The 25523-nt window shown below is 39.4% G+C and overlaps 2 protein-coding genes across 3 annotated transcripts; one reads left to right on the top strand and one right to left on the bottom strand.

The window, feature by feature from the left end:
• The first annotated feature begins 1243 nt into the window (after positions 1-1243).
• Positions 1244-25523, top strand: LIMS2 (LIM zinc finger domain containing 2). Of its 2 annotated transcripts, none has more exons than XM_086467810.1 (10): positions 1244-1320; positions 9876-10035; positions 10877-10943; positions 11253-11373; positions 21113-21262; positions 22013-22163; positions 23289-23381; positions 24258-24306; positions 24493-24568; positions 25376-25523. In XM_086467810.1, the coding sequence occupies exons 1-10, from the start codon at positions 1244-1246 to the stop codon at positions 25521-25523; spliced, it is 1092 nt and encodes a 363-aa protein (XP_086323936.1). The 2 variants fall into 2 exon arrangements, with proteins under 2 accessions (XP_086323936.1, XP_086323935.1); XM_086467809.1 differs by having other exon boundaries at positions 1244-1365.
• Positions 13342-14539, bottom strand: GPR17 (G protein-coupled receptor 17). Its single transcript, XM_009957062.2, has one exon. The coding sequence runs from the start codon at positions 14530-14532 to the stop codon at positions 13498-13500; it is 1035 nt and encodes a 344-aa protein (XP_009955364.1). The 5' UTR covers positions 14533-14539; the 3' UTR covers positions 13342-13497.

Genomic DNA, 25523 nt, shown 5'->3' with positions numbered 1-25523 from the left:
CTCCCAACAAAATGTGGGGTGAATTGTAGATTTTGAGGTTACTGATTTCTGATTTTGAAAGTATGATGTTCTTTATTTGTGCCTGTTCTGCAGTAAACCCTTCTGTTTTTCTTTAAAGGACAGAAGGGATCTCTGCTAATTAATACTAATTTAGTACTTATGAAGTCATCACTTCTACTTCTCTCATTTTTTTCCCTCTATACCTTGCCAGGCTGTAGTCATGGAATATATTTCTCATGCTACAAAAATCCTCATTTTTTTTATAATTTACTAAAAAAGAATTTGTTGATAATGACTTCAGATGTTTTTCATGGCGATACTGATCAAATGACACTGACTCAGATGCTCCCATCCTCCATTTCTTTCCCTTTGTTCTTTTAAAAACTGACTTCTGTATTCTCAAGTTTTTACTCTTTTTACCCCTCCTACACCGGGCCCAAGCTGCTTGTGCTGTGTGATCCTCTTTCCCTCTTGCAGGGGTGGGTGGAGAGGGGGAGCGGTAGAAAGGGCAAACTCCTGTTAGAAGGCCCTGTTCAGTTCCCAGCAGAGAGCTCTGGGGGCTGGAATGCCAAGTATGTTCCTTCTTCCTGCTTCCTGATCCTCTGCTGCATGCCACTTCTGCAGGCTAGATTGCATCCGGAGAGCAAAACTCTTCCATGGTTTTACTTCTTGGAATATGCTTTGTCCGAATGGAAGGAACAGTTCTGTTGTTTGCAGTATCCTTAAGACATTGCATGATGCAGCAGCCTGCACGGAACCACCTTAGAGATGCCAGGATCAGATACTGATCTGCAGTAGACTGAAGTGTTCATTGTCAAGAGATCTAGTAAGCTATTTTGCTTTTCTGTATTTTTGTGTGGCTTTGATCAGAAAGTCTTCCTGAATTAAGTGGATTAATTATGTGAAGTCTCAGGATTATTTTTTTTAATCTTACGAAATTTATACAAAAACATTATGCAAGTCTAACACAGAACGAGTTACTGATGTAGAATCCTAGTGTGCTGGCTTAAAGAGGTAATTACTAGTGGAATACAGAAAGAAGTTGTCTGATCTTTAGGACCACAGCAGAATGGCTGACAGGTTGTAAGAAACAATGCTTGAGCAGGGGTCTGTGCATCCTGCTCTAGCTCTTCTAAAATGTAAAGGCAACTCCCAAAAGGAAGGTGACTCATTGAATATCAGTGTTGCTAGTGTTTGCTCCAGTTGTCTCTCTGCATTCCCCTTCACAGTGGCAGTGGGTGCCATGGCTGGCCTGAGACTTCGGGGGCTGGCATCCTCCAAACTTTATCAACGCCGGCAGGATCGGCTAAGTGGCACAGGGTCACTCCTGAGCAACAGGACAGATACAGCAGCTGGGATACGTGGGTATGTCTCCGAGCTGAAGGGATGGTATTGTCAAAGCTTTTTCCAGGATTTGATAGATGTTCGTTTTGGGGGGGGAGGCTTTTTTATTTAAAGCGGGAGTTGTCTGCACACAACCAGAGGGGATGAAGTCTGTTTATTTTCATTTCCAAGTAGATTACAAAGGAAAGGGCTTTCCTGATGAGAAAGCTTTTAGTTTTTAACAATAACAGGAAAGCAACAATGGAGAACCTTTCCCATTTTGAAGCACTGTACTAGACTCTTCAGAACCAATATTAGTGCTAGTGTTGTTAATGGTGAAGTATTTAGGCACTGTGGGAATAAAGAAATGGTGAAATGGAGTAATTTCTTGAAAGTTGATACAATTCTACTGTTCCCTGATTTTTAGGGCTCAGTAGTCCATTTCTTCTGTTATACTGTTAATAGCAAGCTAGCTGATTATAGTTTTTGTCAATAACTCCAGTCCAGCAAAAACTGAAGCTTCGAGTGTAGCTGCTTCTTGAGATTATTATAACATGGCAACCAAAGCTTCTTCAATCTGCCCAGACAATTCCATTGCTTGATTCGATCATTACTTTTTCTGTGCTTTAGGTTAAAATTTTACTTCACGTCTCAATTTTCATCGAAGTTAATTTTGAGCAGGAGAGAAATTAACAGGAATTAAATAAAACCTGGTTTCTTGCATTTTGGGAGAACTGTGAGCTGCAGCAGCAATATGGGGTCTGAAGTCTGTGTCACTGGGGAGTGCAGTGAGCATGCAGGAGAGAAGAATTTTTTTCTGGAAGTGAGAAGTTTTTCATTTCAGTCTTTTCTTAGTAGGAAGTAGACCTGATGCTTACCTGTAATTGAGGAGTTGGTTTGGCTTCTTGGTTTGAACTGTGGATCCCTCACTAGAACCATAATTTCCTTGCTATTTTACTTTTAGCCTGTACCTATTAGTTGGTTAATTTTCAATTTTTCCTACACAAAGTTGTGGGTGTGAAAGTATGAGAATTTAATGAGGAGGAGACTAAGAAGGTAGTGAAAAAATTGGTGATGCCATTGAGTGGAGAGGATGCTGTGCAGGAAGAGTGAAAAGGGACCTGTGAGAGAAAAGAGGCACTGAAAAAGCAGCAATGGAACACAAACAGCAGTGTGTGAACTGGAGATAGGAAGGATGAGGAGATAAATGCCCATAGTCATCTCACATTGTCAAAATGTAGTTTGCTTTCAGCTATTCAACTGTGTTTCATTGTAACTTGTAAGAGCCTTCCAGAAAGAAGGTGAAGGCACAATATTTTTCCCCGTGATTTCCAATTATTTCTAATAATTTTTTTTCTGAGTTTGTAAACACAACAGAGATTTTTCAAGCCTTGATTTTTTTGTTTGGTTTTGTTTTTTTTTTTAAATAGAGTTTGAAACTCTCACAAGTGGATGTACTTAATCCGCTGTGCAGAAAGGGTGCCCTTTTCTGAACAACGTATTTATAGTAATCAGTGCTACACTGGTATGGTTTTGCAGGAGAACAAGGTTAGTTATTGTTTGCCTTTTATGTCAGCTAGATTTCAGGAGCTGGAGCTTGGTGTTTGGGAAATGCTTATCTGTGTGAGATCTCTCTCTTAAACCTGTGCTATTAAGTGTGCTGTGTGAGGCTGCCAGAGGAGGTGATCTGCGCTGCACTGGCATAGCAGTGCTGACAGTAATGGTTTTACAAATGTACTGCATTGGGCTTGGGCACCTTAGTAAGTCTAGGAGGAGTGGAGTGGGGCAGGGAGCTCACTCTGAAGCTGAGCACAATGAGGACTACAGGGGTATGGTGCTAGGTGGGAGAATTCTCAGGGGCTGATGCTGCGCTGTGTTGAAGGAGAGAGGCTGTGAATGTATTGCTGTGGTGTACAGAGCAAGGCAGACCGTGCTTGCATATAAATTGTAGGCTTGGCAGCATTTTTAATAAGGCCAGGTGGGTTCGGAAGAAATAATTTTTGCAGCTGGCAGTGTGATTTAGGGGAGAAAGGTCTAGATGGTAAATTGAATGCATTTTTCACATCATAGCTCTTGAAGCAAAGTAAACATAAAGCCACATATTGCTGTTTTGCTCAGGAGATGAGAGTGCTGAAGATTATAATCTGTTGGGACTTTGTCTCCTGAATTATTTGTATTTTATCCACAGTTTTTGAGCTACTGGTAATTTTTGCTTCTCCCTCCTGATAGGTCCTGATGGTTTATGTCCTTTCTTCAGGCAATTGAGAGTAATCCGAAAGTTGTGTTGCTGCTAGTTGATGATAATTCATTAACACATTTGGGAATGATCTGTTTTACCAGTAAACAAGCATCACATTTTAGCTGCTTTGAGATAATGGAAGTGAAGAGGAGAAAGATTAAATGCGTGTAAGACATTATTTGTCAAATAAACAATGCTTGATAATAAAAGGGTGTTTTCCTGTAGAAGAGGTATAATCTGTTTAAAACCTATACATTTCTTTGTGTTGTTGATGTTTCCCTGGGCTGAATGAACACTGCTAAATGTGTGTCTTTTTAAGTAATTGGTTATGGTTTAGTGGAAGTAAGTTGCATTGAGAAGGACTACCAAGTACCTGTGGCACAAGATTCTTTTCTGAATACCAACACTCTTTGAGACCAGACTGCTGCTGGTCTCAAAAGTCTACCTGATTGTGGAAATGTGTGAAGGAGTGGAATTTTTTAATTTTTTTTTTTAACCCTGCCTGGCTTCTACTAATAGCAAATTGCTGTTGCTGGTAGGCCAAGGAGAGATGAGGAGCTATAAAGATTTTTTTTCATATTGTGACCCAAAGTTCCATTTGTATGTTTTTCTTGATTTTGGTTATCCCTGTGTAGTAAATAAGAACAAACAGTGTTTATGTAATTGAGAGATTGGGGGCTGCATGGTCGAGGAAGATATGCTGAGAGAAGCACTATTCATTTCTTATTTAGCCAGCTGAAAAAATATTTAAATAGGTAATGAACTGAAAATTCAATGCAAGCAGAAGGAGAAATGCTGAAAATGTTAAGCTATGCACATAGTTTTATCAAATGCACAACAAATCAAACATTGAACAAATGAGATTTTTTTTTTTCTCCAACATTTTATGACAAGTTTAATGATAACCTTAAAAAAGTTAAATCATTTTGGGAAAGTTGTCCAGATAAAAGTCAACTGCAGTGAAGAGATTTTGGAAGAGTGATATGGGTAGTTAAGGGCTGTTTTTCAGCAGAAGTTTGTGAATTGATATCCTTCCTCTTTCTTTTTTCTTTATATTCGTCATTATCTGTGAAGTGAATCATAAAGTCTGGTATTGTCCCAGCAAATTTTTTTTTTTTGTCTTTGTCAAGATTAAGGTTTTAAAGCCACAGATCCTCAACCATGCTATGGGGACAGGAAGAAGGCCCTCTCCTGGAGTGCCCTGATTTTATCTTAGCTGCTGGCATCTCTGACCTACACAAGTGGTGATAGCTTTCTAGGTTTTTGACTTTTCACTATCCTAGGCATCTGTGTGTGTATACATACCAGAAATGACTACATAACTGTAGTAGTTACCATACTGTGATATATTCTGTATGTACTAGTTTCTACTGGTAGACCAGAACGAGCGAATACCTTTTCTGGATTCCCCAGTATGGGTACAGTGCCTGTCTGTCGAGGCTTGGACAGTGCCCTGGGCTCTTGTATCTTGAAATGTTGTCTTCCTTTTTTTTTTTTTTTTTTTTTTTTGTAGTATCTGTAAGGTTTTTGGTTGTCTCTGTATTAAAGTAATTCTTCATTCAGCATTGTGATGAAGGAGAACTCTCTTTGACATTAAAAGCAAAATGCTTTTGAGACCAATTAAAAAAAAATGATTTTTTTTGACTGGGCTTCTCTGACAGAAGCACTTCTTGCACCTGCAGTTCCTTTCTTGGATCTGAATAGAGACTGAGACTGTTCACTTGTTCTCCTGGTTGATTTTGTCTTGCACCCATGTTTAAGTTACTGAATTCTACTAATGTGAAGGCTGGAGCTTCTGTTCTACTCTCTTAGCAGTGCAAGTGATAGATTTGCTTTTTTCCTCTCAACCTGCCACCAGTGCTAGATGCCAATGGACAGATGTTTAAAAAAGGAGGTAAGGAGGTAATGGTACAGAAGCTATAGCATTTTAGCCAGCTTTCTTGGTATTTAAGTCCAACCCTTTCCCCCCCCCCCCCCATAGTAATACAGGCCAAATTTCCTGAATCTATATGAAAATATGATATAAAAATATGACATTTGCTAGCCCAGATATTTATATATGAAACCACTGGTTTTGGAAGACAGAAGCATATTGACTGCAGTGATAGAAGGTGGTAAAATGCTTTCAAATCTTTCTATAGCACCTGTACCAGTGGCACAGAATGGGTCTCCCAGTTAACTTCTTAGAGAGAAGGAATTTTTTTTCTTTTCTAATTTGAAAGCAGTGCTGAGACTTCATAGTAAATACTTCAAAGAAGTCAAAGCATGAGAAACCCACACCTAATTATAATGGTAAAGAACAAAGTTCTCTAAATTAGGTACTTTGACAAAGATAATTTGTTAAAGATATGGCACAAAATGGTGAAAGATTGGAAAAAGCGTTGTTTGAGCACTGGTATTTTCAGGGTTTGCACAGGACAGGATGACTTCAGGATGTTGAGCTAGCCATGTTTTAATAGCCTTTCCTGTCTTTGTGTTGCCAGCTTATTGTTAAAGTATTTTACTGAATTGCAAAAAAATTGTTGAGCAAACAGAACACAAGAAGCACTCCATACTGGGGACTGTCCTTTGTGGGAAAGAGTTAGATCTAAATATCTTACAATTGACACAGCAAGTCAAACTTTCATGGCCATTCTTGGCACTACCATTGAAAGGATGGCTTTGGTGTTGCTCCTCCTCACCCCATGCTGCTGTTAGAAGTAAACTGAATCAGAAATTGTAGAAGACTATTCTGAATTAGAACTGTTCTCCCTCCCCCCATCCAGCCTTGGTTAATTTTAACCCTGAGCTAGTTGACTAAATGCTTGTTTTTGCACAAGGAATAGGGCACACAGGAGTGTGTAGTTGAGGGACATTAAGAAACTATGGCATATGTGAAAGTAAAACTTCTGAATAAATACAAAGTCATACTTTTACGGCAACACCAAAGCTGTAAATTTTAGCTTGAGTGTGAAAGAATAAAACATTTCAAGTAAACACGGTTGCAAAATCATGAATGAAAGAAGAGCAATGAGTTAAAACTCAAGCTATGATTATCAAAGAGCCTCAGCTGCTGGTTTGTATTACAGTGGACACATTGATCAGGAGCTGATGTCTGATTTAGTTGTCTCCTGTACAGCTCTCCCCAACAAATTTCAACTGGGTTATAGTTAAGGTAGAGAAATGTGCTGTTTTGTGTAAGGTTCTTTTATTTTATTTTTCCTGGACTAATACTTTCTCTCATGTGTGAGTGACAAGTCACAATCTTTAGCTCATTTGCATTGTGGCATTTCTTGGACAGCTCAGGCTGTATGATGATAATCTTTCTTGTGCCTTTAAGGAAATTGTGTCAGCATCGACCAAGTTCTAGCTCAAACATTTTGAAAATTTTTTAATGTTTTCCATTTCCAAGTCTTTGAAGTGCTTGTTCTAGGCTGTTTTGCAGAAATCATTAGTGATTTTTTGCTGTGTGTCATATTCTGTTGTTAAAATAGTATTGGAATATACTGAGCAAAATGCCATAGCTTGAAGTTGGACCTTTTGCATCATCGTGTGTCAGCAGAATGTTAAATAAACTCTTGGGACTCTTGATATTCTCTTGCTTTTCCAAATGAATTAGATAAATTAATTTCTTAAGAGTTAAAAATGAAATCCAAAGTTGTACTTCATGCCAAGGGAAGACAGTGAGAACACAGAACAGTAGCGCATTTGACTTTCCCTAGGAATTTCAATTTCCCAATAGATTTTATATTGTTTAAAAGTTAGGGTTTACTGTGGGGTTACTGTGTCTTGACAGCCCTCTAATGCTGGTTTCAGAATGGAGGCTCATGAAAGCCACCTTCTTGTGAGCAAGTCCCCACATCTTCATTATCTTTCTCGTCCAAAGCCATGGGACTTGTGTCAGAACCTTTCCAGGGGTAAGAATATTCGGTAGTGTTTGGTGTGAACTGTCACACTCGTGAATCTGCACTGTGTTTCACACAGGAATGTGGCTGTGCAGATTGCAGGCTGCAATTGTTGCATACTGCCATTGTCTAGGTGGCAGCTCTGTTCTTGCAGAGTTCAGCTAGCGGGTAGTTGGTAGTGGCAGTGATGAGTACTGTTTCTTCCCTACCATGCTGTTAAAGTCCATTTGGAGAAAGGAAAAAAAGAATCAGGATTTTTAAAATGTTGATTTCGTGTTTTTAAAGCAGAAAACCCGACATACACAACCTTAGATCATGCTTTGTGGTTAGTGTGTATAGGGTGTAATACTTGCTGTTGTGTAGGAAACTGTGAGACTCGCTGGAACATTGTTTTGCTGTTTCCTTCGATAACCCGGAGGACCTTTCTCACTGGTGTTGACATGAGGCTTTCTCAGTCATGACTGTTGACTAACTCAAGTCTTGGAATTGAGGCATCACATTTTTCAAGAGGGGAAAAAATACTTGAGGGGGTGATTGTATTTTCAAGTCCTGGTATGCATTTGCGTGATGTGACTAAAAGAGTGGTGACTGAAAACTAAGCCAGTTAAGTCTCTTAGCTTGGCTGAAAACACTGATGTTTTTGTGTTGACCTATTCCTTTGGTACTCTGTCAGGATAAAAATGTTTCTTTTGCCTATGGTCTCTAGTTTATGAAATTACAGGATTTCCTGCTTGCCCATAATTCCGGTCCATGTCTTATTTTTTAAGGCTCCTTCGTACTGCAATAGGGAAACAAAATGTAAAAAAAAAAAAAATCTGTTAAATTGACACTCCATTCTTGACATTTTTACCACCTCCCTTGGTCTTTGCCACCCTTGGAATTGCAGAGGCAGAAAGTATATTTTTATGGAGTGGTCACTCCAGGTCACAGCGTAGGGTATTTGTATAGTCTGCAGATGCAATACTTCTGGCTCAGCTGAGCCAGCTGAAGCACAGGGCTGGTTTTGTTGCCTCATGTGTATGACACTGCTGCCTACACTGCTGCCTGCTCATTCTAATTGTGCTCAGAGCACAAAGCCCTGGAATACAAACAGTGGTGTGTTTTTGTAGGGGTGTCTCTGACCAGAGGAAATAGAATCTTCTGCTACTGCAACATGCTTAGTGAATTACTGTTCGCTATGAAGAGGTGTGGAAAGCAGCATGTCAGGTTGTAGAATAACAATAATGATGGAAATTCAATTCAAAGTAGTTTTGAATATAAAAAGAAAGAAAACTTTTAAACCAAGTTGTCTGTCATTTTATGTATACTTTATGTGCTTCAGGAAAACTACTACACAAATATTTCACAGATTTTTAACATGCTGGAAATTTTTTATACTCTCACCTGTAAAACTGCAGTCTTTCCAATCATAGAACTCAGAAGGTGCCCAAAAGGCATCAGATACTTTTTTCTGTGTCTGGAAGTGTAACAGTATTGAAGTTTTATATTATTGGATAGCCTGGTCTTTAAAAGAAAGATTGCATTGCAACAAGAAATTGAGACTCTTTCCTTGTAATTTTCCCCTCCTTGTTTGGACATGCGATATGTTATTTTAAAACTGCATTCTGTTAGTATATAGAGAACTTAGATTACTGTGATGGCAAGCATGAAAATTTTGTGAGAGAGGTTAGGGTCGTTCCACATTTTAGGGGAGATAGAAGAAACATCCTTTACACAATTTGCGAGTGTGGCTTTGGGTTTTGGGTTTTTTTTTTTAGCCTCACTTTCTGAGAAAATGAATCTGATATATTTGCCAAGCCAGCCAGAGAGACTTTTCTCTTCCAATACCTTTTTAACACTTTAGCAGTTTCAACTAATCTGTCAGGAAGACAGTAGCATTGTATGCAATTATTTCCCAATGAATCTTGTGCACATAAGCTGCTGGGTAGAGGGGGAAATGCCTTGTTAATTCCTGCAACGAAGGGGAGGCTACAGTGGGGTATCAGTGCTTATTACACATCAGAAAATCCTCAGAGGTGCAAATCCAGAGACTAGAATCCATTTCTGAGACCAGAAATCCCAAGAAGGATCATTGTTTGCTGCTTTCCAAGCTACTGGTTTATTTAAAATTGTGGATATTTGGTATGAGCTATTAGCAGGATGCCATAATGGGGTGAAAGACTAGTGAAGCAGCCGAAAGTGTGCAATAGGTAAGTTTGCTACGTGAGCTCATCCTGCCATGTGTGAGTTGCAAGAACATTATTTATAACTGATGTCAGTGCTGAATTGACTCATTGGTCTTTTTTTTTTTTTTTTTTTTCCATGTAAAAGGGAGTTTAAAGCAGTGGAATTGTTGTGTTCCTAGATGTTGGGGGAACTTGGATGATATAATTGTACTCATGCGATTGGCTGTGACATTGCCCATGTTCTTACTCTTGTCTTTATTCCAGTAATATGTCTGATGCTCTCGCGAATGCAGTATGTGAACGCTGCCAGACTCGATTTGATCCTGCAGAGAGGATTGTGAACAGCAATGGGGAGCTCTATCATGAAAACTGCTTTGTCTGTGCTCAGTGTTTTCGTCAGTTCCCAGATGGACTTTTTTATGAGGTGAGGTCTCATACTGTGTGTAAGAGAAGAGAAATAGCTCCATTAAAATGCAAGGAATTAGGTGAAAATTCTGGCAGAAATATGAATGTCCATCTTCCTTGCATGTTTAAGTTCTTAGCCCTAAACCTGTGTTGCTATTTTTTTGAGGGGCTTCTTACTTAATTTCCTTTTTTTATTTCTCACTTACTCCTTCCTATTTATCAGTAACAACAAGAACTGTGTGCTTGCTCTTTGGGTAAGAGGTATTTCAAAAACAAAATAGAAAATGTTTCTTAGACATTATTCATTAGACATAAGTGATTTTTTTTGTCTTTATTTTTAGACATTTTGTACCAAACTTTTCCTATTGGGTAAATCAAATTGGTGAACCCATTTAAAAATGAGGTTGAAATACTTTTACAGAATATGTGCAAGCATGTATTTTGAATAACACGTTATTTTAAACATCCTCCATTCTTAGTTTGCCATGATTTTTAGCCTCGTGTAGGAGTTCTGAATTACATAAGTAAAAAATGAAAGCAAAGATGAAATTAAAGCCAAATACAGGAAAAGGACTTTGGACACCTCAAAATTTTTACTGTCTTGAAGCAGCATTGCCATTAATTTAACTGTTTGCTACACAAATGCACTTTGAGGCTGAAGCCATATCTGGATATTTCTTCAAGAAAAATCCTTAGGAGTTTAAAAACGGGGGGGGGGGGGGAGGCGGGGAGGCAGCGCAGCTAGAACTGGAAAATTTGACTGACTAATTCCATTTCAGTGAAAAATCATGCTGAATTATCAAGACATAAGAGTAGTTCAGTTATTCATGAAGGCCTCTTCTCTCTTGTTTTCTTCACAGTTTGAAGGTCGGAAGTACTGTGAGCATGACTTTCAGATGCTGTTTGCTCCTTGCTGCGGAGAATGTGGTAAGATGTGGTGCATGTCAACACCGTGGGCTAACAGCTACAGGACTGTGCAAACCTCCCACCATTGCAATGACATCCAGCCCTGGGCTGGGATTGTTGAGGTCATTTCAAGGAGCGGGAGCTCTGGAGCGAAACAAAGCAGGATACCAGCAGTGATTTGAGGTCTCCTGATTATGGGAATAATTGAGTTTTTTAAAAAGTTAGGCTGAAATAGTTCTTGTGGAATTAAAGTGGAAGGATTATGAAGGGCAGTAGACTTTTGATAAGTGTTTTCTGCATGCATCTTAAGGTGCTGCTTTCCTTTTGCAGGTGAGTTCATTATTGGGCGTGTTATCAAGGCAATGAACAATAACTGGCACCCAGAATGTTTCCGCTGTGAACTCTGCGATGTAGCACTTGCTGACCTGGGTTTTGTGAAGAATGCTGGCAGGTAAGATAAACCGAGAGCTCTGAAAGTTTTATCAGTATGTTATTGATACAGTAGTGAGATGTTGAGTGGTCAGTTAGTTGTACACTGAGAGTTAAAGCTTGAACAGGTACAGAAGAAGCTTTAAGCCTGTTAGGTGGGAAATGGAATGAAGAACAGTGTTCTTCATCCAATGAACCATGTGGAAAGCAGAAACTCAAATTTTAGTAGCTAGTGCATGGGTTCTGGAAAAGAGATTTCAGACAGAAGGCTGAATAGCAAGTGAGAAAAAGGGATTATGTGATCCTGGGCAGTTATTTATGGAGTAAGCTGCTGAGCAGGAAATCAAGATAGAGCAAAAGGCCAAGAGAATAACATGAGGATTACAGCAAAGCCTGTTCAGCCTGTGATTCCCCTGGTCTTTAGAAATCATTCATTTTATATACAGAAATATATAAATGAGTCCTAAAGGTTGATTAATGCATTTAATTAGGAAGTAGAAATAAAAAACATAAAAGGGAACTTGTACAAAAGCATATCATGATAAGAAAATAAAACAATTCATCAGTTAGCAGACAGCATAATTCGTAGTTAATTTCAGGCTTTTGTATGCCTTGAGCAAAGCCTAGTAGTTTCCTGGAGTTTATATTCTCACTAACTAAATGGTGAAGAAGGGAAGGAAAGGTTATATACTTGTGCCCTGTCCGGCTGGGATTCTTCTCAACTTCCTCTTCTCTTCCATCCTGCATGCAAATTCTGTGTGTTAGTTTTTGGAATTGGGCATAATTGATTTTCTTTTGACACTTAAGCTTGTTCAAAGGGTCTGTTGTGGTGTTTTGGGAAAGCAGCCAGGATTGAAGCAGTTCAAGCAAGATAAAGTACGTTTGTTTTCATAATTTGTGGACCAAATCTAAAATGGTAAGGAGCTCATTCCCAAAAACATGGAAAAGGGAGATGTGTGTGAGTATCTGTACAAAAAAAATATAATTCACTTGTCATGTGATTTCTTATAATATTTATTCCGTAGCATAGAAGCAGTCTTCTAGTAAATATTATTGGAAGCTTGTGGGTTCTTTTTCCTGCTTCTCATTGTACCTGGTCTTCCCTAGTCTGCCTGTCGTTTCCAGACATACTCCATGGGATGCAGTTTGTATCAGTGAGGACAGTTAAGAGAACCCCTACTTTATCCATAGTGAAGGAATAGTCTTGCTAGATAAGTCACAAAAAATAATTGTAGAACACCTCAAAGACAGGAATCTTTTCTGAACAAAGTAGAATTCACTTCATATGCTTACTTTTCTTCACTTTTGCCATTTGGGTTCATATTTTTGTGATTTGTTATGTAGCAAAGATGAATGTTGTATTCTCAAACAACCTTTTTCCGTTCTTTAGTTTGAGAGTTATCAGGATATCTGATGTTCTGTAGGCAGCTGTGTAAAAAAGCCAGTGTAGTAAATGATGTCCTCTGTGTGCAGCTTTGACACAATGGCAGAGGGAAGGTAGAAAAGGTAGTGTAAAGTTTAGTCCTCATCTCCAGCTCTGAATGCTGGGAAGAAGTAAAAAAATCGTAAGTCGTATCTTAATTCCAGTCCAGGTTGGGTGTATTGCAGCATTTTGGTCTTTTTTTCTTGCCACCATTTAGTACCAATTTTCTGTCTACTCTGTATAAACACTTTGAATTTGGAGCCTTGAACAAGATGTGCAAGCATGTTGTCTTTTCATCAGGCAGATCTATCTCAGGAGTGGAACTCTACTGCTGGCACAGTATAAAATTTTAAAGTAGGCTGTATGCATTTTGCAGAGGAAAAGTCACTACTGAATGCTTTGGAAATTAAGTTTGTTTTTTTTTGTTTTTTTTTTTTTTTTAAATGTCTGTTTAATAGCCTCTTTGCTGCCTTCCCTTATTCCTAAGTGTTCAGCCCTCAGTTTCACATCTTGGAAATCTGTATAACTGTACTGTTTACAGTTTCAGTAAGACAAGAACATGTGATCTCTGTGGTCAGAGGGGTTCTTGCTAATTGCAGTCCCATAAAAACAACAGAACTTCCCTCCTCAGGATGACTTTGACTCTGGGTGGACTATCTCACTGCATATTTGCGCTCTCAGCTGATTTTGGTTCTTAAGTTGAAGCAGTGACAAGAGTCGTGTTCACAGTTCAGATTTAGCACTTAGTGAGCTTTCATTTGTCTTAAGCTCATATGTTTGAGGCAACATTACAGTCTTTTTAACACAAAACAGATTGCACAAAGCCTCACGGAATTTCTCAGCTACAAAAAAATACATGACTGGGTCAAAGGCACCATTTAGACTCATGAGGCAGGAAGTGATGCGGTTACTGAGTGCTAGAATACGCTGTGTTTCACAGGAAGTTTTGGTCACATTGTAATGGAGAATATAAATGTAGCGATTGACATGATAAGGTACAAAGCAAATCAGAAAGATCATCAGGACCATGATAATCATTTTGATAGCTTTTTCCTTCAGATGTTTCTCAACTCTGTTCCCACTCTTCAGGCTTTGGATGATTAGTAAGTAGCAAGTCACTGTAGTGACAAGTGGGAAGGTGAATGCCACTGCTAAGGACACAAGGGCATGACGTGATACCTTTTCCCTGTAGAGCTGCAGGCAGATGGTTGTGTTTTTCATCTTGACTGTCTGCACGCTGAGCAGCAGAGGTGCCATTGCAACCCCAACTATAATCCATAGAAAGGCACATGCCAAGTGGGCATAAAAGGACCTGCGGAGCTTGATGGACTTCACAGGGTGCACAATGGCTAGGAAACGGTCAATGCTGATACACATGAGGAAGTAGATACTGGCATACATGTTGAGGTAAAAAAGGAAGCCAGTGAGTCTGCATGGGATCTCACCAAATGGCCAGTGATTACCAGAAAAATGGTACACCAGCCGGGTGGGAAGTACCAGCACAAAGGACAGGTCAGCCACAGCAAGATGCATCAGGAAAATGTTGGCTGGTGTGCCTGACTTTTGGTCCCGAATGAAGAGCCAAAGAGCCAGGGCATTGCCAACAAAAGCCAGGATGAAGTCCAGGAAGTAGAAAGTGGCAAAAATTAGGTTCTCGAGGTGTGTCTCTTTGCCACATTGCTCTGACGCTCCCAAAGATAAATTTGATTGATGTGAGCAATTGAAGAGTAGGCTTGAAGGATCTGCTGGGCCATTCATTTTTCACCACAGTTTTGAAGAAGAAAAAAAAAAAAAAAAAACCAACCACCTGAAAGAGTTGAGACAATATATTACAAAAGAGCTTGGTTTTGTGAAGATAAAAATACAACAACAAACAAACAAAAAAATCCTCCCAAAAAACACATGGAGATCAGTGATATCTCTTGTTTGCTAATATTGGTATTTAATATGACAGGTCAGTCTGAATTTAAACACTTATATTAAAATTTATGGATACCTCCTGCTCGAATGGGTTTTCCAGACTGTTAATCTCCATTGAAGAAACCACTATGAAGAGCTAACTAGCTGATTGTGAGCTTGTCTTCAACCTGTGCTGAAATCAATTGAATAACAGAGTAGTGAAATGCTTATGTGTCTGGTTAATGGAAGAGTGGAAGTGGGTTCTGTATGTCTAGCTGTGTTTAATTTGAAAGCCTGATTCAGGACTGAAGAGCTCCGAATGAGTCAGCTTTGTGAGCACAGGTTTCTGTTGTAAGGTGACCTAGCTTAGAACATCTGTCTTGTTCCTAGAAGAGGTGGAAGACAGGTCAGGTATTGCCATTATTAAAAAAACCCCGCAGAGTTCCTTAAAATCTTTGAGAATTGTTTTAGTTTGAAGTCCTGTATTTAAGGCAAATGCATCTAGTTCTAATATAGGAGGAAACTTTTCAGCTGGGTAGCAGCATCTTGTTTGAACAGCAAAAAGCACTGAATTGACTCAGAAAAGACTATTAGTAATGTCTGTGCTGTTGGTTACTTGTTGATGTGTCATTCTTCCCTGCAACTTTTTTCTTTTCCCAGCATAACTCTCTCTCTTCTGCCCCCAAAGGCCTGAACTCCACTGTAGCTTATCCAGAGCCTTTTCCGGGTAGCAGCTTAGTAAAACTGAGCTTAGCTTTGCCAGTATCTCTGTGGTCTGCAGGGTCCTGAACAGCATCAAAAAGTGATAAGATTTTCTGGGCACCTACCCATGTCGTTTTATGCATTTCTCATCTGTGGGTGTAGGTGGTAGTGAAATGCAGGCAGTCTGAGTTTCCAGCATTCTTTCTGTTTCTTGGATTCCTCAGAGGTGTTACAGCATGTGCAGCAGTACCTCCATTGCACTTACCATTGCATTTTGTACTGATTGACCATTTCTCCATAATATTCAATACATCTTTAAATACATCCATTTTCCTTGACTGAGATAAAAATTTTAAGGTGGTGGCTGACATTGTTAGACAAAATTTTTAGTCTTGGGCAGAAGCTATGCTATATGCTGAAATAGTACATCATTAGACAGTTGGTCCAAGGCATTATGCAATGCATCCAGCTTCCCAGCAGAACTGGTTATTCAGATGTCTAAAACTATGATGGCTAATTGAGAAACTGAAATGGGATTAAGAACAGACCAATATATTGGAAAATGAAAACAAAATTCCCAGGTAGTTATCATTTTCATTTGGCTCCTGTCACTTTAAAGTGGACAGAAACCTACAATAAGTAGCTAGAGATTAATATGCTGGACCACTTCTGTTTAGTTCACAGTTAAGAGACAAAAGTCAACAGAAGGGAGACTGAATGAAATACAGAAACTGAAATTTCTTCATATAGCCACAGAGGGGCGTTCCTACTCCATGCATTGGCTAGATACTCTGCATATTTATGGCACAAAAAAAGACTAGGTTTGAGTGTGTGAGTACTCACTGCCTACTGCCAGCTGCATGCTTCTTTGTAGTGCTAGAGATGGCAACAAATTACTATCTTGGGATTGTTAGAAGTTCATGTGCAAGGAAGACTCTACAGCCCTTTTTTCCAAGGGACATTTTATCTGTAAAAATACATGTGAAATCTTGCTTTCGTGTACAAAAGTAAAATTCCCTGTTGCAGTTTTCTGTGTGAATTTCATGGGTTTGCAGAGGAGCCAGCCATTTTTGTTTCTAGTTTTAATTTGTCCCTTACGAAGTAAAACCTGCAAGTATTTTTGAACACAAGATTTTGAAGTTTGTATGTGATAGTTATGTTGAATGCTCAAATACTTGTTGTCCCTGGATGGAATTAGTTTAAATATCTTTGGGATTCAGATTGAGCTGAGTGTCAGTGCCAGACTTGGAATAGCCAAGACTTAAGAGCTGAAAGTTTTGTCCTCACTGATGGCAGCGTTGAGTCTGCCATTGATTTCTATCTGGACATGCTTTCATGGCAAAATACTGTGGGGTGGAGTAGAAAGAGGAATGTCAGAGCAATCTAGAAGCCAAGCATTCTTCTATTGCATAGTGAAGTAGAAATATAATGAGACCATGCCTTTTTACTGGCCGTTAATTTACAGTGGTACCTATCATCTGATATTCTGGCTATGTAGTCTTTTTTGTGAGTCAGGCACTTTCTTTAAATATGCTTTTCATTTGCAAAAAAATGTAATCAGATGATCTTTATATACACACCTGTCAGTGACTGAGCGGTCTGATGGCTAAGCATTACTCTATACATGGTTGTGACACCACTGAGAAAGCAGTAAACGCTGCCTTGGACCAGCTGAAAAGGCAGAAGGAAGGGTTGTCTAATGGAACAGACAGGGATGTCTCTTGTCTTAATGACAATGATTTCAGTCAGTTCAGGAAGTGAAGTAGTATGCAGACTTTTTCCCTGTTTACAAGCTAAATACTAGAGGTTTAGCAGTATGATACATTAAACTGGTTCTATTTGAGCTGATTTCCTAAGGAGGATCTTTGGGATTCAGATTGAGCTGAGTGTCAGTGCCAGACTTGGAATAGCCAAGACTTAAGAGCTGAAAGTTTTGTCCTCACTGATGGCAGCGTTGAGTCTGCCATTGATTTCTATCTGGACATGCTTTCATGGCAAAATACTGTGGGGTGGAGTAGAAAGAGGAATGTCAGAGCAATCTAGAAGCCAAATATGTCAGTGACAGGAAAGGAGAGGCTTAGAACTAATGATGAAATTGAAATAGATTCAGTCTTTTCAAATGAGTGCCTTCATAGGAGAGCTGCTGTTACACAATTTACTTTTTAGAGCAAGGTGAAGAGAAGTATTTTTCATTGCCTGGTCAGAAATCATAGAAAAGGGAAGTGTGCCTCTTTCTAATTTTGCTTAGGTTTTAAATTAGAAGGGAATTTTAATCCAAGTTTTGGGGTTTTTTTACAATTCTGTTTGTTGATGTGAAAATTGTGGTGTAGCACTTGAGTAGGTTAGGAAAAAAAGCTGACATGTCACTACAATTAATTGTTGAGCTTATTTTTAGAATTGATAGGTTTTCAACAAAATGCTACAACTTTACAGAAGTAATAGTTCTTTGACTGTGTTCTGTAGACAGTGTGGAAAGCCCTTTGCTTTGATTTACAGTTCCACTTCTATTTTGCCTGGTTTTATCCTATTGATTTAAAATAAATATGTTTAATTTTTTAGTTTTTTTCTTTCATTTTGGTTTGTTATGCTTACAAAAAAAGCTCTGAAAGTCTTAGAAAGCTTGTTGTAGTAGTCTGTATGAATGCTAAGAGCAAACTAGAAACCTTCCAAAATGACCTAGAATGTGTAGTTTGTGCTAAGCTATATGGTGCGAGACGCTTTGACTCCACAGACAGAAAACTCCTTTAGGAGTCTGGCTCATTGTCCAGTAATTTCCACTTGGATTGTGCTCTTGGTGCGAACGTTTAGCAATTTACGTATTGCTAAACAGAGCACTATTCCGGAATGAGCCATTATCCCAGGCCTCCCAGGGCTGAGCTATGATGATTATGTCAATGCTCATTTGAAATGCATGCATGCTGATCATATTTTATGCCTTGTTTCTCTTCTGCTCAGAAACAAGCAAGGTAACAATCCACACGGCTGACGTATAGACACAACCTGGTCATTTTTTCGGCAGATGCTCTATCCATCATTAATGAAACAATTAATAAACAGAAGAAATATTTAGCTCATCGTAAGTTAGCTACCTGGCTAGTTTGGTGCTTTTGTTATAATTCTCACTGCAGATAAACTCGAACCATATGTTAGGGTTTGTAGTGGCTATCATAAATTCCTGTTCTTGCTCTCAGCTAGAGCAGTTTCTGGTTTGGGATTAGTTTGTGGTTTTCATTATTATGGTTGTAGCATCTTGTCAAATGGGAGTGTCTCCTGTCTTTAAGTGAAAGTACTCTTCATTAGAAATGGTCCACTTCTGACTGAAATGATTCTCCTGAAAATCACTCCCTGCTGAGCCTCCCAGCCTTCAGCTGAAATACTTGTTTCTTGTGAGCATCAAAACAGTGTCAAAGAGCACTGGACATACCATATAACTGCCATTTTTCCTGGCACATGTACATTAGGTACAGAAGTTTGAAAAATTCTATGTTTTGGAGGAATGATGTAAAGAAAAGTGAGGAAATTATTCTTTGAAGTTCAAAAAATGCTGCCTGTTCTTAGTTTCAGACATTTCCGTTATATTCCTCTGTGTGCACCTTACTGACACCAGCTAAAACTAAACACCATTAGGAAAGCTCCTTCATTATTCTGTTAACAGAAGTTTGTCTCTTACCTCTTTACGGTGCAGTCCTATGGGTGGAGTATAGGGTCCTTTTGGGGAGAATCTCAAGGAACTCCTTCTGATGACAGCAAACCAAATAGAAGCAGCAACGGTGAAAACAGGATGATCCAAAAAGAGCACACAGTTGCAGAGCTGCTGAGGGTGGGGAGGGGACCTCCTCTATATAGTGTACTTCTAGCTCTGATAGTGCATTATCAGCTCAGTCACACAACTGAGGGGAGAGGACACACCAGCACTGAAGAGCAGTCTTCATCCTGGCTGAGCTCTTGGCACTGGGGTTGCTACTGCTTTTATAGATATGAATATACTGTATGAATATTCCAGTGTTCATGGTGCTTACTAAAGGCTGCTACTGAACTCCCAGCCGTGGACACAGACTTCTTGGAGTCCCCTGATTATTTTAGGAGGCTGGAGAGAAGCATTGTTTGGGGGAGGTCTGGTATTAATAGACACAACAGGACAGTTCAGAATGGGATAATTCCATAATGGTGGGAGTGGGGAGGGGGAGAGGGGCGGCTGCTATGGTAACAGCTTAGCCTGTCCAACACTTCCCTTTGCTTGCAATAGAGGAGGGTCTATGGAATGGCAGAGAGGGTTTATGAGTGTGGAGGGGTTGATAATGGTTTATCAGTATAAATGGCTGAAGGGATCTTATTCAGCTGACTGAGAGGGGTCTCTTTCAGGACACTTGCTTCAGGGTCCCTATGTCCTGCCATGTATAATTACTCCACATTTGACAGTGCTGAATAAAATTGATGCCTTTATGCTGAGATGAGCACAGCTGCATGTTTCCTTATAATGGGGTGCTGTTTGCTTTTTCTGGACTCCGTCTGGGCAGACAGTAGTTCCAGCCCTGGAGAGAGACACTTGCTGACAGAAAGACTCAGATTTGGAGAGAATAATAATGATACCTAGCACTTAGACAGGCGCCTGCCAGCTGAAGGTCGTAAATGTTTGAGGTCTCACAACATCTGTGTTGTATTCTTATCCCCATTTTACAGATCTAAGGGTAAGTGATACATCACAGCAGAATTTTGGAAGGGGCCCTGTGAGTATAACCCACTACTTCAGCTATAAATCTACCCTTTTCATTTGAACTTTTCCTTTTGTCTGGTGTCTTTTGAGAATGACCTATAAATCTCAGTGAGTGTTTCACATAGTGATACAGTGAAAAGAATTAAGCAGGCTTGTCTGGTTAGTGACAAAGAAACGCGCAGAAATCATTCCTTTGTCATTTTCATTTTACCATAAATTCTTCCCAGCCTGCAGCATTGCAGCTAGGGGGTTAAATAATAGGCAAGTAAACTGAATAGCTTCTCCTCACAGCTCCTAAATATTGGGATAAAATTGGTGGATTCCATCAGCCTTTACAGAAATTTTTTATGCCTTTGCCCAGGCTTTTCTACCAGAAATTTGGCTTGTCTAAATGTTCAGGACTGTACTTGTAATATGTTCTAGAACGTGTGATAGGAACACAGTTACATTTACCACATACAATTGCAAATTTGCATAGTTCTTTATTTTCTTTAACTTAGGACTAAAAGGAATTTGTAGGCAGAAGAGCTAGTATTCAGTGGTCTCTCTTTTGTCCTAGCTATGGAAGACTAAGAAATCCAGCCACTGTAAAGGCATTCGAGCAATGTGCTTTGGTTTGATACTTTTTTATTCTCTCTCTTTGACTCCTTCCCAGTCCTGTAATGCCTCTGTTATGGCTGGATCCCATAGTTAGTAATAGAGAGAGGGTGTTGCCACTTTTCCTTGCCCACCTCGCAAAAAGGGTCTAGAACTGGAAAGGATACCTAGAAGAATAACAGGGTGACATCCCTGATGGGATACAAATCAGTGAATGCTGGAGGAGTATTCTAAGGAAATGCAACCTTTGACTACTCTATCCACGTACTCTTTTCTGTGCAACTGGTTTGAAAGACAGGATGCTAAACTAAGTTATGTTTAGTCTGACCTCAGAAGACTAAGAAGTATATCCTACAGCATGCACTGTATGTTGTTTTAGGAGAAAGAATTTCTTAATATTATATTTTCTTTACTCTGTTCAACCAGGCATCTGTGCAGGCCATGTCATAACCGTGAAAAAGCTAAGGGACTGGGCAAGTACATCTGTCAGAAGTGCCACTTGATAATTGATGAGCAGCCTCTGATGTTTAGGAATGATTCCTACCATCCAGATCACTTCAACTGCACCCACTGTGGGTATGTTCTCATATTCTAAACTCTGATGAAAAAGGAGAGAGACAACCAGCTTTCTTTTTATTTTGCCATTCAATGTTCTTTTATCCTAAACTTGAATGACACTATTTTGTACTGAAAATTAAAATAGTACCTTGGTATAAACTTACCTGAAAGGCTGTATGCAGATTACTGTAATAGTGTTGTTCAAAGATAGCTGTTGCTAGGCTATTCAAAATAGTTTCACTTTGAGTTCCTAAATAGAAAAAAAAAAAAGATGACTTGGTGAGCTGTGTCAGTCTTCTGGCACAGTCCATTACCCTGCTGATACCTGTCTGACCTGAATTACTTACCATGACAGCAGTATAATTGGAGTACTGTCCTGCCCTAGAATGGATAACAGCGCTGAAGAATAAATTAAGTGGCTCAGTGCTGAGCACTACTAGGATGGTCCTTGTGCCTGAGCTATCCCATTGAAACATAGCTTAAGTCTCTGCATGATAACTGCATTGTTCCATTTAAGTGCACCTCATATTTCTGCCAGAGTATCTAGCAGGAGACATGATATTCCACATATGTTCTCTTGTCTGGCAAACTGAGAAAGTAATTTTAGAAAGATGAGTTGACAATAGTATTTCATTAGCTTAATTTAATGACTACATTTGTAGCATGAATGTTGCCAAAGTAACTTTCAAGTTTAGTCTTGCAAAACTTCGTCTTGAGTTTAAAGAGCCCACTTGATGTTCTAATTCAGGGACATGTTTGTGTTTTCAGGAAGGAGCTGACTGCTGAGGCCCGGGAACTGAAGGGAGAACTGTATTGCCTGCCTTGCCATGACAAGATGGGAATCCCCATCTGTGGAGCCTGCCGCAGGCCCATTGAGGGACGTGTGGTCAATGCTCTGGGAAAGCAATGGCATGTTGAGGTGAGGCCTCTCTGAATCTGAAACTTCCTTCATGAGCCATATTGGAAGAAGACTAGTGCTTGTTGGAAGCTGTAGACATTTACGTGTTCTGGAATATATTAATTCAGACAAAAAACAGTTTCTTATGTTTCAGATTGTCTTTACCTTATGTGAGTGAATGAGTACAGCAGGGTCATCAAGGTTGCCTATGCAAGCTATGCTTTCACAACAGTAATAACATTGATTTTAAAATGCCTGAGTTGCATTATAAGGATTTTGCAGGAGATGGTTCACTGAACAGCATTTACTTACTAATAAATTTACGTATTTGATGTGATGTACTTAGATGTATCCTCTCCAACCCCAGATAACGGGTTCATGACAGTGTTAGAATTTGTAATGTAGGCAGAGCCAATGCAATTCTTGCTTTTTAAGCCTTTTCAGCTCATTGTTTCTGTAACCTTCAGCTGAGTTGTCATAGCTTGCTGTGAAGTTTTTTAGTGATTTGTGTTTAGTGATTTAAGCCTCCTAGGGCTTGAACTGAGAGAGATGATGCTGCTCATTTGAAGTGCATTCATACCAACTATGTCTTATGTTCCTGTTTCTCTTCTCTGAAACAAGGAAGGTCATAGTCTGCAAATCTGTCAGTATAGGCACAAGGTGATTGCCCTTTCAGCAGGCCTCCTACCTATGTTTAATACAATTCTTAATTACTGTAGTAGACTTAAGTATTTCCTCTTTTCTTTACTTCCATAAGGATTTTCCTGTCTGAGTTTCATTAAAGCATTAAGGGGTAACAGTTTCAAACTGAAAGAGGGTAGATTTACATGAGATTGTAGGAGGAAATTCTTTACTGTGAGGGTGGTGAAGCACTGGAACAGGTTGCCCAGAGAAACTGTGAATGGCTACTCCTTGGCAGTGTTCAAGGCCAGGCTGGATGGGGCTTTGAGCAACCTGGTCTAGTGGAAGGTGTCCCTGCCCATGGCAGGGACGTTGGAATGAGATAATCGTTAAGGTCCCTTCCAACCCAAACCGTTCTATGATTAAGTGTCTCATATTGAGCCATGATTTGTAGCCATGCAAGTTTTTCCCTTGCGATGGAAAAGTTGCTTTGCCTGCCACTGAATGTCTTTTTTTCTTTTAAAGCATTTTGTTTGTGCCAAATGTGAGAAGCCATTTTTGGGGCACCGACACTATGAGAAAAAAGGACTGGCTTATTGTGAAACTCACTACAACCAGGTAAATTCTGCGATCCATACTGTGCATACTTTCTCTGACTGATAAATGCTTCTTTGCATTTTACATATGCAAATCTATGCAGGTTTTGCATAATATGAGTTTGTAGAGACAATGCCATATTAAGAAATTTGTGAGATTTAACAGAAAAGTTTAAAAAAATAATTTTTCTTGGTAGATCTGAAAAGTGATGCTGAGAACAGAATAGAAATGTCTTGGGAATATTGATTTTTCTTTGTGCCATTGACAGAAAAAAACCACTGACCGTGTGTTGTGATTAAAATCCCTGTAATTCTACTCCAAAACTGTTTGTGTGGACTTCTCTGATAATTACTTGCTTCCATGGGGCTAAGATAAATGTTGTGCTGTCTAAAGCATAAGAAAAGTATGTTTCAAAAGCCAATCAAACCCTGTTTTTTCTGTATGACTCAACAGCTATGAGTTTGATATTTTCGTGTCAGATCAATTAGTCTCTCTTGTAAGAGATAAGTGGTACTGTTTCAAAAGTAGCGCTATGTTTTATTTTGATGTTTATAGTTAAGCATCAGGAGATGTTTGTCTACAGTAAGCGTCATACACTACCGATCCTCTTTTCTCCAAATTGCCACATGTACAGGACTAAGATCACATAACAGTGGTAGAGTGTGAGGCATCAACAAAAAAGGTTTTGTAGTATTTAGTGGTATGAGAGCCAAAGGAACATAGACTATTTGGCAAGTGTATGAGAAGTTACTCAGAAGATGTAAATTGGTATATTTGGGGGGCTATTGCAATGTCTGGGAATTCTTTGTTAGGATTTAATGTTCACACCAGCTGTGTATTGGGGAGCATGAGTAGTCAGTAGCCTGAGTACCTGTTCTTATTTATTTTTCTGTGCAGCTCTTTGGAGATGTCTGCTACAACTGCAGCCATGTGATAGAGGGAGATGGTAAGATTTGTTCTCTCCTTGATTTGGGTTGCTGTGCTTGTTCCATTTGTTAGTGCAGCTGTTGCAGTCCCACAGTTCCAAGGCACCAGTATTTCTTTTCACATCTGGCCTCATTTGAATTTGGGTACAAATCCAAATTCAAATAATTCATCAGTTTCCTCTTATTTTGTGCTTTTGCTTTTGCAGTGGTATCAGCTCTTAACAAGGCCTGGTGTGTGAATTGCTTCTCCTGCTCCACGTGCAACATCAAGCTCACACTGAAGTAAGTCAGTATTTATATTTTGGACCGTATGAGACATTTGCCCCTAAGGCAGAGTATCAGCTTCGAGGAGCTTTGAGTCAGTGCCTCTCTGAGGGGCAATATACCTTTTCTATGTGGGAGCAGGTGCTTATAATTCCACTGATTTCAGAACTGAAAGGGAGCTGGGACTCAGCATTGTCTCCAATTTATTTTCCTTCATTAATCTATTCTGTAAGAAGGTTGCGTAAGAGGAGAACTCATTCAGCAATATGGAGAGAAGGCTCTAAACTTGAGTAACTGCCTGTCCTGAAATACCTGCAGCCTCCTTAGTATGAATGCTCCCCTCAATGACAGTATTTGCAATTGCGTAGATTATTTTGAAAGAAAATATGTTCTAGTTACCTCAAATATGTAGAAGAGGGACAGAAAACAAAGCAATTTACATTTTTCCTTTCTCAGATTCAAACTCTATCCTACTATGCTGGTTTGGCCCCACTGGTCTTGTGTATGAAGGAGCTCTTAATTCATCACAAAGAGGACCTTTGAAGTGACACTTTGTTGTCCAATAACAACATTATTATTATAGACTGTTACACAGAAATATATAGCAAAATCTTGCTCCTTATTTAACCAGCAATACGGAAGACCCTAGTTCCCTGATAAGAACCCAATCTCTGTACTTACATGACCAGATGAGGAAGCGAGTTGTTTTATACATGTGGTAGAACACAGACAACAGCATTTACATAGATGCATGAAGACTTGATTTAAGTGAAGCATATAGTTTGCAAATACCATTTTAATAGTCTGCTGGCCTTTGTATTAAAGGAATAAGTTTGTGGAGTTTGACATGAAGCCTGTATGCAAGAAGTGTTATGAGAAATTCCCTCTGGAGCTGAAGAAACGGCTGAAGAAGTTGTCAGAGCTGGCATCCAAAAAGGCACATCCCAAAGCTCTGGATTTAAACTCTGCTTAA

Source organism: Leptosomus discolor, chromosome 7 (genome assembly GCF_034619465.1).
Source record: "Leptosomus discolor isolate bLepDis1 chromosome 7, bLepDis1.hap2, whole genome shotgun sequence".
Taxonomy (NCBI): domain Eukaryota; kingdom Metazoa; phylum Chordata; class Aves; order Leptosomiformes; family Leptosomidae; genus Leptosomus; species Leptosomus discolor.
Note: the sequence above shows the minus strand (reverse complement) of the source record. Positions and strands in the feature narration are given on the sequence as shown.

Coding starts and splice junctions, on each gene's coding strand:
- GPR17 (XM_009957062.2), bottom strand. CDS start 14,532: ATGAATGGCCCAGCAGATCCTTCAAGCCTACTCTTCAATTGCTCACAT.
- LIMS2 (XM_086467809.1), top strand. CDS start 1,244: ATGGCTGGCCTGAGACTTCGGGGGCTGGCATCCTCCAAACTTTATCAA. Junction 21,263..22,012: donor TTCAACTGCACCCACTGTGG/GTATGTTCTCAT, acceptor TTGTGTTTTCAG/GAAGGAGCTGACTGCTGAGG. Junction 22,164..23,288: donor GAAAGCAATGGCATGTTGAG/GTGAGGCCTCTC, acceptor TTTCTTTTAAAG/CATTTTGTTTGTGCCAAATG.